The 15,000-nt window shown below is 44.0% G+C and overlaps 2 protein-coding genes and 1 long non-coding RNA gene across 3 annotated transcripts in view; 1 reads left to right on the forward strand and 2 right to left on the reverse strand.

Annotated features, from left to right (window-relative positions):
* The window catches only part of unc5cb (unc-5 netrin receptor Cb), a 360,953-nt gene that overhangs the window by 219,789 nt on the left and 126,164 nt on the right, over positions 1-15,000 (forward strand). The gene's annotated exons all lie outside the window — the stretch shown is intronic.
* LOC134460082 (uncharacterized) lies at positions 4,953-6,652 on the reverse strand. The gene is made up of 3 exons (XR_010036974.1): positions 6,519-6,652; positions 6,035-6,135; positions 4,953-5,665 (listed from the first exon to the last, which is right to left on the reverse strand). It is a non-coding gene; the product is annotated as an uncharacterized LOC134460082 (long non-coding RNA).
* Positions 13,419-14,810, reverse strand: LOC134460083 (CD209 antigen-like protein E). The gene is made up of 3 exons (XM_063212553.1): positions 14,669-14,810; positions 14,426-14,520; positions 13,419-13,594 (listed from the first exon to the last, which is right to left on the reverse strand). Exons 1-3 carry the CDS (start codon positions 14,678-14,680, stop codon positions 13,453-13,455), a joined length of 249 nt encoding a protein of 82 aa, XP_063068623.1. The 5' UTR covers positions 14,681-14,810; the 3' UTR covers positions 13,419-13,452.

A 15,000-nucleotide genomic window follows, 5' to 3' on the forward strand; every position in this document is an offset into this window, starting at 1 on the left:
TCAAGATTCTGTTGCCCCTGGTGATCAGGTTATGTTGCCGTACAGATGCAAGAATGTGGATAATGAGGCATATCATTCCAAGGCATAGCAGAGAGAGAGACAGAGAGACAGAGAGAGAGAGAGAGAGAGAGAGAGAGAAAACAAGAGAGGAGGGGGATGAGAAGTGAATGAAATGATAAAACCGTGATGAATCATGCCAGGAGATACAGTATACGCACGCACGCACGCACGCACGCACGCACACACACACACACACGCAAACACACACACACACACACACACATACACGCACACACACACACACACACACACACACACTGACTAAATCCCCGGTGCCAAATCTGGTGTAGGCCTAGTGTATCAGAGCTTAAGAGAACCCATGAAGCTCCTGGGAGGAAGGCAGCACTGTGAGGCACCCTGCTGGGAGCCCTGCACTCTCTCTCTCTCTCTCTCTCTCTCTCTCTCTCTCTCTCTCTCTCTCTCTCTCTCTCTCTCTCTCTCTTTCTCTCTCTCTCTCTCTCCATCCTTGCAGAGCAGAGTGGAACAAATGCATGTAGAGATGGAGACAGAGGGCGAGAGAGATTAAATGGAGAGAGAGAGAGAGAGAGAGAGAGAGAGAGAATGAGGGAGAGAGATAAAACATGTGTGATAGAGAGAAAGAGAGATTGAGAGTGTTAGAGAGGAGTTAGCGAAAGAGAGAGATGGAGAAATGGAACAGAGATGGCATAAGAATGAGCGAAAGAATGAGAGAGATAAAATGTGTATGACAGACAGAGAGAGAGAGAGAGACACACACACACACACAGAGGGGGGATGTGTGACAGCGAGGGGGGAAGGCAGAGATAAAGGAGGATAAAGTCGGTGAGGAAGTGCATGCGGAGAAAAAAAAATAGATGGAGGAATGGATGACTATAGGCTGCGATGGAGAGGCATCTTGACAGAGAGAGATGAGGTGGGATGAAGTAAGTGAGACCTGGGGAAGGCACGAGTGAATGGAGGAGACAGAGTGGCTTTTATTTTGTCTATGATGGGAAAGGCCCTCCCATTAATCACATCCACACTTGAGCTGAAGCCACCCCCCATATTGAGCTCGGCATCTGGAGCTCTGTGGCAGCCTTGCTCTGTATCCTACTATACCAGTAAGGAGCAATATATACCAAAGCCGAACGGAACGGTCGCGGGACGAACGCGGTCTTCCTGCTTCATTTCGGCCGGTGTGTTTTTCTCTGCCTTTCACACTGACAGCGTCGGCGTGCACGGCCAGTCCTGTTCAAAACCCCCCAGCAGCCAAAGCTAGCGTGCTACTTTGCCATTCATTTGAATGAGACACTGCCGGTCGCCGGCGTGAAAAATACGCTTGTGTTCTATTTTCCAAATGCCGCGCGGCACGGAGCTGGCTCCCGCGCCGCTGACGCCCGACTACCGCCGGTTGGTGTTTAAGGACAGATATGATTCAATGTAAAAAATGCGGCCGTTCCGCGACGCTTTACCACCCTGGTGTGTAAGACCCCTAAGACTGGAGCATAGTTGTAGCTGTTTCGGTTTGCACTATTTCACCGCAGAGCCGTGATATAAACGCACTACAAGTTACAATGCACAGGATGCAGTGGATGGCATATATCTGTACTATTTTGGTATAATCAGGGGTGCACATAACTGGTACGCAGGTGCGCATGCGCACTCAAAAATAGCAATGCGTACTGCCACCTCGGTCACTACAGCGCACTTGCGTACTGACTATCTCACCAGACTGTTGATGTTGGTGAATGGTCAAACATGTCCAAAAAGAAACAGACAACAGTAGCCTAATCAGTTTCTTTGGAGTTTCGTCAACAGCAAAGAAAATTGAGTCAGAGATTTAAAAAACAAAACTTTACGAGAAGTGGCTCCAAGTGCTGTGGCTTGAGGCTAACGATGAGCGGACAGAAATGTAGTGCCAGTCCCTTGAAATGCGGAATCGTTCCGTATGTGGTAGTGAAAGCATGCGTTCCGTGTTGAACAGGTAAGGGACGCGATGTGTCCCGTTTTCTCATGAATGCCTAAAAATAGACATGTCACTCGCATATCAACTGTAAATCTAACGACAGTCAGCGCGAGCGCGACCGAGTTGAGCTCCTGGCTCTCTCCTCCTCCCTCCATCATTATGGAATTGTACCGTCTGTTAACTCCCAGAATGGACGCGCACCCCCGTCATTCTCATTGGCAACTCCGATGCATAGAAGTTAAAAACTGAAAGCATGCATCCATGCGCGTGGCTTCTAAAATGCACGCAGTTCCCGGCCAGCTCCACTTTTTAATTTCGTCAGCTTCCTCCCACCATATTCCAAACGGACACCGCATACAAGTTTATTCCCCCTCTGTGCATCAGTTAGCAGGCATGACGGTGAAATCGGCAAAACAGATGAAATCCAGACAATAATCACTTAACTTGAAGATGACATTTGTAGGCTAATTAAGATTTAAAGAATACCAAACTAACAACAAATTTGATTAGGCTACCTTGCACCAGTTGCATTAGCCTTCAAACAACATGTGTCAACGTTCGTGGTGATCATGTTTTATCCTTCGACACTGCAGATAGTAGACTTTTTTTTTTTTTTTTTTACCGCGGATGAGGTGCGTACCAAAACATATTTACTGGTGCGCATATGAGTAATGGCCTAAAAAAGTTATGTGCACCCCTGGGTATAATAACTATTTGGGTTGCTATTGCTAATGCTAATTCATTCAGAAGGGCTACGGGAAGCTTGAACTTGAACGAACAGATTGGAAATGCTGATTCGAACAGATTGGAAATGCTGTGGAAGAAGGAACTTCCACTCCCTCTCTCACTCGGGCGCGACACAAAGAAAGCGACTTCTCCACACATCCTCCAACACGCTCACAAGGGTGTCGTTCACCGCCCAGTCAGGCCACAAGTGAAGTGCAGAGGGCAGCGAGAGTGTAGACCAGAGTGTAGTCTCGTCTAGTGCAGTGTAATGTATCAGCCCCAACTGCAGCAGAAGTGGTGGTGGTGGAGGTGGTGGTGGTGGTGGTGGTGTATCAGCCTCAACTGCAGCAGGATTGGTGGAGGTGGTGGTGGTGGTCAGGGCCGGATTAAGATGACCTGGGGCCCCTAGGCTACAGGATGCTGTGGGGCCCCCCAGAAGCCAAATTTCCCGACAAACTTACATGGACAGTGTCATAATTATGAACTAGGAATTAAGGATAACTTGTTTACCAACTGTAGTCGATACGACACGTGAATTTTTCAATATTACATCCTATCAAAATGATGCAATGTTTCACTTTTGGCCATTCAGGGGCCCCCTGGGTGGGGTGGGGGCCCCTAGGCTGCAGCCATATCTAGCCTGAGCATTAATCCGGCCCCGGTGGTGGTACGATAGTGTCTGTGCTAGTGTCAGGGGCAGGAGTCTTTAGCTCAGCTCTCCACTTGTTCAGCTCTACTTCTCCTCTCCTTAGCGCTGCTGTGCTGTGCTGTGGTTTCCACGCTCGGCTGGAGGCTTCAGGGTTGCGAGTCAGACTCGGTTTGTGTCAGTCCCCCCACTCACTCCCACTACCGTACCGTACCGTCCCCCACCCCTCCACTCGCCTGCCTCGGCCAAGGCAGCAAAGTAGCAGAGTAGCAGACTGAAGTGGTAGAGACTAAGAATGTGTGTGTGTGTGTGCATGTGTGTGTGTGTGTGTGTGTGTGTGTGTGTGTGTGTGTGTGTGTGTGTGTGTGTGTGTGTGTGTGTGTGTGTGTGTGTGTGTGTGTGTGTGTGTGTGTGTGTGTGTGTGTAGTATGCGTGTGTCGGTGTCTGTGTGTGCACGTGCGAGTGCGATTACGAGTGTGTGTGTATGTGTGTGTGTGCGTGTGGTATACATGTGTCTGTGTGTGTGTGTGTGTGCGTGTGCGAGTGCTATTACGTGTGTGTGTGTGTGTGTGTGTGTGTGTGTGTGTGTGTGTGTGTGTGTGTGTGTGTGTGTGTGTGTGTGTGTGTGTGTGTGTGTGTGTCTACAGCCGTACCTGTGCTACTACGCGTGTGCGTGTGTGTGTGTGTGTGTGTGTGTGTGTGTGTGTGTGTGTGTGTGTGTGTGTGTGTGTGTGTGTGTGTGTGTGTGTGTGTGTGTGTGTGTGTGTGTGTGTGTGTGTGTGTGTGTGAAGCGTTGGGGTATACCAAGCAGGACCGGGGATTAGGTGGTGTGTGTCAGAGAGTTACTGGGGGTTACAGAGCATGACTGGCGGTGTGGTGTGATATTCTTGTGTGTGCGTGCGTGAGTGTGTGTGTGTGTGTGCGTGCGTGTGTGAGTGTGTGTGTCAGTGAGTTTCTGGGGTTTAGCATGACTGGCGGGATCAGAGTCGGAGACCTGCTGCCTTTACTTGGCACCATTGCTCAGCACATTTTCACTGCCTACTTTTTTGCCCAGTGTGGTGTGTGTGTGTGTGTGTGTGTGTGTGTGTGTGTGTGTGTGTGTGTGTGTGTGTGTGTGTGTGTGTGTGTGTGTGTGTGTGTGTGTGTGTGTGTGTGTGTGTGTGTGTGTGTGTGTGTGTGTGTGTGTGTGTGAGACAGATAACCCCAGTTTGAGAAAAAAAGGACAACAACAACAAGGTCCTTTTCGGGGAAAATATATAGGAAGGCATGAGTTGGACTCACGTATTTTAGCCACACAAGCAGAAGTAAAACACAGAAGTAGAATAGATATTTCTGCTGATTATTTCCACTGCTGTATCATAGTTATTTTTGGTGACTCACTGTCCTTTCAAGTGTTTATACAGTGTATGTGAAGCAAATGAAAATGTTCATCAGCATGCAATACCCATGTAAAAAGGCAGTAAGGCTACCTGCTTGCACATCTGCATGCATATGCACACGCACCAATATGCATGACAGAAATTGTATATGGATTACACAAGGCCTTCTTAAGATTATGTTGTACTTTTATTATACAGTTCCATTCATAGTGCGGTACACATGCTATTTGGAAACATTTAATTTGGATTTCGCAATTCAACACAATACAGGCTATCGGTGGCAAAATACCTTTGTTATTGCAATGGCGCACGAAGCAGTGGGCTAGCATCACAATCAGTATAAAGCCATACCTTCCAAAAGTGAATTCAATGTGCACCCCTCCCAGACCTACATACTGTAGAATCTGTTTGCACCTACATGTATATGGATCTTTTTGAAAACGCACTGGTTTTGGCCTTCCGTTTACATGTAAACAGAGTTTTAAAATCTGTTTTTCAAAAATCCAAATTTAAAGAATAGCACATTTAGGTGGCTTAACTGGGACTGTTACAAGGGAATTTTTATTTTTATCCATATGTTGCGTTTTACACATAAACAGGATAAAAAATATCCACATTTAAAATCTCCGGATAAGTGTTAACAGCACCTAAGTGGAGCTGTGCGGAACTACACTGGTGTAACCTGAGAATTCCCATACTGCTTTGCACAATCACTCCCTTGTGATTAGGTCTGGTGGTAACCAGGCAAACACAGGTGTGAAAGCGAGGCAAATAAACCCCTAATTAGCTTGTTTCTCGCATGTGGGTCGGAATGGTGAGCTACATGGATAGTCCTGCCAGGTGAGCATGGGGTTTCCGCCTGCGTCAGGCCATCCGGTCATAGCACAGTTCTCGTTGGCACCACCGTTGGGCTGTCCAGGTGTCCAGTATCTAGACAGAAGAAAAAAAAATGGCAACCATTGTCTCTCTTTAATAATAGTCATCATAATCATATTATTCTTCTAATGTTCAGCAACTAGCAATTGTTTTCATTATTGTCATTACTCTCATTATTTCCAGTGCAAACCACTACTCCAAAAATTGTATCCGCAAATGAAATACTTGGCCTCCTATGTTATAACAATTGATTGACCTCGATGTCTGTGGAGATTAACAATCCACTAGTGTAGAAGCCAAATGCGGCGTATAATATGTGAGAATGTGACTTTTCCATCTTCAACTTGTTGATTGATGGAAGGTGAAAACTACTTCTTGCTTCAACGATAGGGTATGCAGTAACATAACATACAGAAAACTGACCTTAAGTTGGGAAGCGTACCATCCACCCACTTCCAGTTGCTCCCATATTTTTGCAGGCCAATCCATCCCCATGCATTGGAGTTCAGCTTAGTGATGAAAGCCTGTGGTGTGGGATAGATTAGTTAGTATTACTTAGTAGTACTTTCTATTAACTCCCTCTTCACAATAAGAGGTTATAACGGCATTCATAAAGGGCTATAATGGACTATAATTCGTAAAGTTTTATAATGACTGACACAAGCATTCACAAGAAGTTGTAAATATGTATGGCTGCATTTATAATACATCATGGTTAGTTTACTGTATCCACCTGCCCTCACGCACGCGCGCGCACACACACACACACACACACACACACACACACACACACACACACACACACACACACACACACACACACACACACACACACACACACACACACACACACACACACACACACACACACACACACACACACACACACACACACATGAGGCCTCACCTGTTCCTCTCTGCTGTCAATGGTCACAAGATCAGCCCCCACACCTTGACAGGTGCTACGGGCTTCGGTCCAGCTTTGCGAAAAAGGAGGCATGTAGTAACACTTTCCAAGTACACTCCATCCTTCTGGACATGGCAAATCTGTATGAATAAATGAAAGTGATATATCCTGTGTATCCATACTCATATCAAGTGAAATGTGTGGAATATGGCAAAAGTTGTGAAATGACAAAACTTAACTCAGCAATGAAATTATATTGTGAAAATAGTACACTTTGGCATATAGGCATAAGTAGGCATATTATTCAAGTTTCAAAACTTTTCACTGATTTGGTCTTGTTGCAGTATCACTATGCATTATTGAAACCTAGACTAAGGGGAAAGCTTAAACATCATATTTTTACTGAGGAGAAAAAAATGTTGCCGATCTTTTCCAGTTCTCTATTGTTATGGTTTTCGTTAAACAAGTTTTAGGTTGGTCCTATTTTTGACATACAAAAATTCCACACTACCTTTTCTTTTTTATGTATCAAGGGCAATCATAATGAGTTATTGTTACTGATTAATCCCACTATTAAGTCAAATAGCTTATTTTGTTTTCTAAAAAAAAGAATACACTAAGTGCACACATTTAAGTCTGACAAAACAGAAATTGGTTCCTTTCCTTGGAAATACTTGACTTACTGTTTCGTAACCGGTCTCTCTCTTGGGTTAAGGTGTTGTAATTGCGCTGTAACTGGTCTTTCTCCGTAGTTAGGGCACTGTTGTTGCTCTGAAGTCTGTCTTTTTCCAAACGCAAAGCCCTATAATTTCTCAATAATGTGTCTTTTTCCTCCTTTAAGGCATGATAATCATTCAATAACTTTTCGATAGCACTACAGTCGCTTTGCAAACTTTCTCTTTCTTGGCCTAATTTGAAGGTGTAGTAGACACACAGTCCTGTGGTGACTGTCAGTAGTAAAACACCTATCACTCCCACACCCACAGCAGCAGGACGAGAGGGCCTGTTATTCTGTTTTGGACCTGAAAGGTACAGAGTAGACAGCAGAAAGAATTGGCAAGTCATCACATCATCTGAACTGAAAGACTGTTGTGTATGAAATTGATGATTGTTTAAACTATACTGGTTATGTTCTTAACAAAAAAGCGTACCCATATTAAAAGTAAGTAATTAAAATGTGAAAGAACATTGCTTAGTAACTTGATGATTCTTTAAAATACGTACTGGTTAAGTACCCACAGAAAATGTAGCAATTAAAAGTAACTGAACAATTCTAAGGATTATTCAAAACTTTCAAAAGAATAGCCACTCCCAAAGAATAGCTAATTCAGCTGCCATTTATTTACCAGAATGTTGTGTTCTGATAGCGTTCTGATAGCTGTCCTCATCCATTGAGCGGGTTCAATAATGTATCTCTTTTCTGCCCTCAACACTTGCAAGCAAAAAGTATCTGACCTGAGTCTGTATGGGTTCTTAGGGTTCAGTTTTGCTGACTGTTGTGGTGAAGAGTTCATGTGACTAAAGCAGAAGTAAAACACAGAAGCAGTATGATAGCATCCAAGGTTATGATTATGACTATAAGCAACATTCATGTTATAAAGGCTTAGGTGACAGTCGTGTGTGTGTGTGTCCTTGTGCGTGTTGAGTAATGCCAATAAAGCAACCTTTGAATTTGAATTTGAATTTGAGAGAGAGAGAGAGAGAGAGAGAGAGAGAGAGAGAGAGAGAGAGAGAGAGAGAGAGAGAGAGAGAGACAGAGAGAGAGAGAGAGACAGAGAGACAGAGAGAGAGAGAGAAAACCAGCTTTGTAGAACTCAAATTGTTGTTCAGGTGGCTATGTAATCGTCCATCATCCATCATCCGCTATCTTTAACGTGTGTATAACAATATAAAGGAATTGTGTAACTGAGATGTGGCCCACCTATGTGTCTGCAAGTAGCAGTGAAACACAGAAGTCGGATGGCTGCTCTGTAATCTAAGTTTACCACCTTTGTGGTTTCCTTCTGTCTCGTTCAGCCTACATTTTTATTTAGAGCAGGTTCCGCATACAGTACACATGTGCAATTGCAGTTAAAGGGGTATGCCACTATTTTGGGGCTTAATGCAGTTAAAATCGTTGGCCAGGGTTTATAAAGGTGGTAAAGTGTCTTATTTTTCATGTTAAGCATTGTATCATGTTGTAGCATTGTAGCATGCTACATGGATCCATTGACTTTCACCAGCTTAGCGACATGCTCCCTCTTTTAACTTGTCTTAAAGCAAGACAACAGCTTGCATGAAAAATAAGACACTTTACCACCTTTATAAACCCTGGCCAACGATTTTAACTGTATTAAGCCCAAAATAATGGCATACCCCTTTAAGACCAATGTATACACACATATGGTACATGCACATCTGAGCATGCATCTGCACTAGAGATGCACCGGATCCAAGATCCGGTTCCAGATCCGGCAGGATAATAGGGTTTTTCAAAGGATCCGGATCCGGTTCCAGGACCCAGGATCCGGTAGCCGAGGCTTTTCAGTCAAAATAGTTTGAGCCAACGTGATGAAAAGGGTCCACGTGTGCGAGTAGGCTATGTGTTTCAACCCCTTTGTAGGATCCGGTATCCGGTTCCGAATCCGGTATCCGGCAAGATCCTAAAAATCAGGATGCGGTGCATCTCTAATCTGCACATACACACAATGCAAAAAACTGAATGTGGATTACATAATGATTCTAGACTTCTTTATTTCTTTTTTTTATTTTCATTTTATGGCATTCTTTACTATTTGGATTGAGTAACGTGACAAAAGCAATTGATAATGCATTAAAATTGTTGCAAGGGTGTACAAACAAAAGCATTTGCAATTCACACAGAAATGACAAACTTTTTTTAATGTGCAAAAGTTACAAATACATATATTGATCAAGTTATTTTGGTTATTTCAAAAAACCTAACATTGACAAAAACTGTAGGAAAGTGGAAAAGGAGATGAAGTCTGGAGATGAACTACAGTACAACAACTACAGTACAACATGAGTAGGCAGTGTCACACCTTTGTATGTATTTACATAGTTCTCAATGTGCACAAAGTTTCTGCGCATGCCATGGTGGGCTATTATGGCTTCATAATACCAGTATGGTTTTGTCACTAGTGCTTACATTCCTGTAAATAAATCACTAATTAGCTTCTTTCTCGCATATGGGCTGGAATCGTGAGCTACATGGGTAATCCTGCCAGGTGAGGATTGGGTTTTTCTCAGGTGATCCGGTCATAGCACAGTGCTCACTGTCACTGTTTGGCTGTCCAGGACTCCAGTATCTAGATAGAAAAGAAGGAAAGACAGACAAACAATTTTTTGGGAAAAAATAAACAAACAATAAATAATAAAGTAATAAAAAAAATATACCATATTGTATGTCAATATGTTGAATTGGCATTGGAACTCACCCTGCGTCGAGTGGCGAGCCATCCACCCAGTTCCAGCCTATGACATCATATCTTTGGAGTCCAATCCATCCCCTTTTGGTCAGCTGAGTGATAAAAACCTGTGATATGGGTTAGACTAATTGAGTTCTCTCTTTCTCTCTCTCTCCCTCTCTCTCTCTCTCTCTCTCTCTCTCTCTCTCTCTCTCTCTCTCTCTCTCTCTCTCCCCCCCCCACACACACACATGTGCAGCCTTACTTGTTGCTCCCTGCTTTGTATGGTCACTAGATCAGCCCCCAAACTCTGGCACATTTTACGAGCATCAGTCCAAGTTAATGGAGTACCAAAGAGAAAGTAACACTTCCCTGCGTGGGGACTCCATCCCTCTGGACATGGCAACTCTGTGGATAGTACTGCAAATATATGCCTTTTAGAATATAGCCTATATGCATTTTTGGTCATATAATTCAGGAAGGGGTATTCACACACACAAGCTTGCTATTTTATTAAAATAATAATGTTATCAGGGGGTCTCTTTTCAGCTGGGGGACTCTGGACATAGGTCATCCCAGCCTTTCATAAGGGACCATCACACTCTGCATAGAAGGTGCCATTAAAATAAGCAAATCAATGCCAGAGTCAGTCTGTACCTGGTTGTAACGCATTGCGGCCACTCAGTAGCTGATCTCTTTCTTGGCCTATTTTGAAGGTGTAGTAGACACACAGTCCTGTGGTGACCATCAGCAGTGAAACGCCCACCCACACCCACAGCAACAGAACGCGAACGAGTGTTCATCTGCTTTACAACTGAAAAGTAAACTAACAGATGTTCAAAAAAGGTAAATTATCATTGTTAATCATTATCATTTATAATCATTTTTATGTTAATAAAAAATAAACTTGTATTTCCTCTGGATACTAACATTTTCTGAATGTACTCCAAGTGTAAGGTGCCAAAATAACTGTTAATCAGCTAATTACTTTGATATACAGATATACTTTGATATTTTCCCCATTCCATGTATGCAATACCCATTGGGACACTTAACAGACCTTACTAGGAGCAATCAAGGTGCAGTAAAGAGAACATGACACAAATCCAACAACTCCTACTGTAATTTGATTGTAACGTGTAATGGTATCTATTTACCAGAATGTTTTCTGACAGTCGGCTGCGGGACTCTACAAGGTGTGTAGTTATGCTTGCCCTCATCCAATGAGCGTGTTCAATGTCCTCAACATTTGAAAGCACAGAGTGGAAGTTACTGTACATGATGACGTGAGTAAGTTGAAACCAAAAAAAACTTTAATACATGTAGCCTATTGGAGGGAGACAGGTTATCAGGGTTTAATTTAGCTGACCTAGCTGAATATGGAAATGTGGTGAAGGCGTGAGATTGAAGGAAGCAGAAGTAAGACTGAAAGCATGTTTGTACTTACTGAGAAGCTGGATGACGATGGCCATCTGAAAAGGCCACATGTATGCATCTATGCCTTTATACAACACCCATAGGATCAGAGGCGATTCTAAGGTAAGCTGGGGCCCCAAGCGAAAATTCAAAAGAATGATAATTTGCAACATATCGCCACTACTGTACTTTAAGTCTTAGCTGTTATTCACCATCTATAAGCTGGGGGCCCCAAGCGGCTGCCTGCCAAGCCTGTTGACAAGATGCGCCTCTGCGTAGGATGACGGCTCATCGAGCTAGTCAGAGGTTGGCAGTTACCGACTCCTACCGGCTCTTGCCGACTTACGGGATTGTAGACCATGGGTTGCCGGTTTGACTCCTAACACTGATGAGTGGAGGTGCAAAACGCACACCAGAAACAGAGGTGCTGGCAACCAGAAAATGCACTTGCAGGAGGAGAGAAGTGCCGCACACTCTCAAGTTAATTAAACAGTTTTTAATGTGACAACGTTTCGGCCTGTCGGACTTCCCTAGGCCGACAGGCCGAAACGTTGTCACATTAAAAACTGTTTATTTAACTTGAGAGTGTACGGCACTTCTCTCCTCCTGCGACTCCTAACATTGCCAGGAGGGAAGGTGGACTGAATGCCAAACACCCTTTTCACCACCCTGCCCTGTGAAGTGCTTTGAGCATGCTACCATCACACACACACACGTCGAGTGCTTTGCAATATGCGACCTTGCCTCCTCCACTTGCGCTTGTCTCCTCGTCCCGCCTCCTGGCCCCTCCTCCGTGGAGAAAACGATAAAGTTTCCCAGCTGTCAGCCTAGCCACAACAACTTTTGAGGGACTGTTTTTCATTCACCATCTCAATTGCAAATGAGAAAAACACTCTACAATTGAGCTTTTGCAAGATATTGAAATGTAATGCTGTTGTCAGTTAGCCTGGTCCTGACCATCCCATAATACTACCATTTCATTTCGTATTTATGGTCTGGCATTTGTTTGCTCTGAAGCAATTGTAGGAAGCAGGAAGCTTGCATTCAGTTATGGTTTGAAATTATTGGACACCTCTCACCCAATCGCTGGCAGTTACTCAACAACAACATAGCGCAGACCAATGGCTCTGGCGCAGATGTGTACGTCATTGTCACGAGCGTCCTCCCCCTTTCGCCCCCACGCGGGGGGCGTATTCGATTATTGGCTGTTTTCTGGGGGGGCGTTGCGATCAAAATTCTACTGCTCCAGGCACTCCACAGAGAAGCACGGCCAGACTACAGTAGTGGAGCCAATCCTTTGGCGGAAGTACGTAGGATGGCTTGCGAGGCTACATGTCCAAGTGATGTCATCAGGACATATTACTTCCTGGTGCGAGGAGAAAATCAAGTGGAGGAGGCAAGGCCGCATATTGCAACGCACTCTCTGCTCCCGTGTGTGGGCCGGCCTGCTTCCTGCCACCCATGGCTGTGCTGGGTTAAACACACACACACACACACACACGCACACGCACACGCACACGCACACACACACACACACACACACACACACACACACACACACACACACACACACACACACACACACACACACACACACAGACACACACACACACACACACACTAAAAATAAGGAACATGCAAAGCCTTCTACAGATCACTTTTATTTTTCCACGCATATAGTATGTAGTATATATAGTATACTGCCTTACAAAGGCAAAGAGCAGTAACTACATATTTTGTTTGAGTTTAGACTGAAAATTGTCTTCATAGCACCTCCTTTATCTTGTGAAAAAGCCTTATGGTCCAAATGTTTCCCATTTTAGAGATCATTGCCATGTCGAATGCACTAACTAACTACAATAATTATGCAACCTAATACCAAGGCTTTGAAGGCCCTTTTCTCAGTTTCAATGTTGGCATATTTACTGCACTCTTCCTTTGTAGGGCAGTATAGTACACACTTAGCTGTTTGGCTCATAATACATCTGGCATTATAAAGCCTACTGCATAATGATAATCACTTATTTCATATGCATCTTTCAGAAGTCACTGTACATAAAAATTGAGAATATATTCTGAAGTTGTCACAGATCAGGCTGCGGAGAGAAAATTTACAATTGGGATTTCTCACAATAGAAGAACAACTCCGAGTCGCACAAACTTGCTTTCCACCCAGAGGCAGAATTGGTGAAATCTGGAATGGTCCGAACACAATCTCCTACGGTGTTGTTAGGCAGAGGCCGCCTCCAGTATCTGTTGCAGGGACACCAGGAGAGACAAGACAACATGTTACAATATAGGCAGAGGACATACTTGCTATGTGTCTAAAACTATGCATGCAACTACGTGTGACCGAGTGCACATACAGTACAGCTACAGGACAACTGGAGTACTTCACACGATAGTGGAGGTATCCTCTAGGGCAGTGATTCTCAAAGTGTGGTCCGCGGTCTGCCATAAGGGGGTGCGCAAGTTGAATAGAGCTATGTGAGTTTTTATCTAGCATTAATGGACATGAAGTAGTTTTTAATAGTATGGTGCATTATATGCTGGAAGGGTCCACTTCCATGCATTGGACGTGTAGTTTAATTGCAAGACTATTGTATGCAAAAGAGGATTCCCCAAAAATGACTGTGCTTAATATGCGGTGAATGAGCAATGAATCCATACTTGCGCGGCCATCAGCACACCAAAATATTCACTCAGGGGGTGCGCGAACCCAATTGAAATGTACAAGGGGGTGCGCAGGGAAAAAAGTTTGAGAATCACTGCTCTAGGGGGTAGGTAGCCAATGAGGCCCTCATTAATGTTTTCCACCATTGTTTGACTGTACCGCAAACTCAAGTTCCAAAGATCGCCGGTCGCTGTTTTGTCAATATTGCTCCGTACACACACGCCTGCTTACATTGTGACTGGTACCTACCGCACACCCAATTGACATAGGATTCGCTTGGCAATGCGTTCATGCACAAAAAGTGCCTGCGCACACAGGCACTTTTTTTTTAGCCGTAACTTTCACAATGACATGATCATTTCAGACTTCTTTCTTTAGCTTCATACAACTTAGCTCTTTTCATTGCTTACCCTCTGAAGAGCAGTGTGTCATCAACCCACTTCCAATTGTTTTGAGTCCTTTGAAGTCCAATCCAGCCCGTTTGGTTGAACTTGTCAATGAAAATCTGTCACACAGGTCAAATAGGTCAAACAAACCAAGCAAATTAGTTAAACTCAGAAGACTCAGTAACTCTCACTCTCTCTCTCTCTCTCTCTCTCTCTCTCTCTCTCTCTCTCTCTCTCTCACACACACACACACACACACACACTTACGTCTTCCTCCATGTCGCTGATAACCAACAGATCTGCTTGGTTTGAATTGCAGGCCCCTCTTGCCTCTAGCCATGTCTTCTCAATGGAGGACAGGTAGTAGCACTTGAAGCGAAAGTACACCCATCCAATGGGACATGGTAAATTTGTCAGCTCTAAGCAGAAATGAATGTATTTCAGATATTAAGAATGCTAACCTTTCCGACTATGGAACGATGTAACAGTCATTGGAAACATCCTCCTACCACAGTACTACACTACTAGGGCATTACACATAGCTTTTAGAATGACATTACGAATTGGTTATTGCCATTCTGTTAATGTAAATTTAAAAC

The sequence above is a fragment of the Engraulis encrasicolus genome, chromosome 12 (assembly GCF_034702125.1).
Source record: "Engraulis encrasicolus isolate BLACKSEA-1 chromosome 12, IST_EnEncr_1.0, whole genome shotgun sequence".
In the NCBI taxonomy this organism is placed as follows: Eukaryota; Metazoa; Chordata; class Actinopteri; order Clupeiformes; family Engraulidae; genus Engraulis; species Engraulis encrasicolus.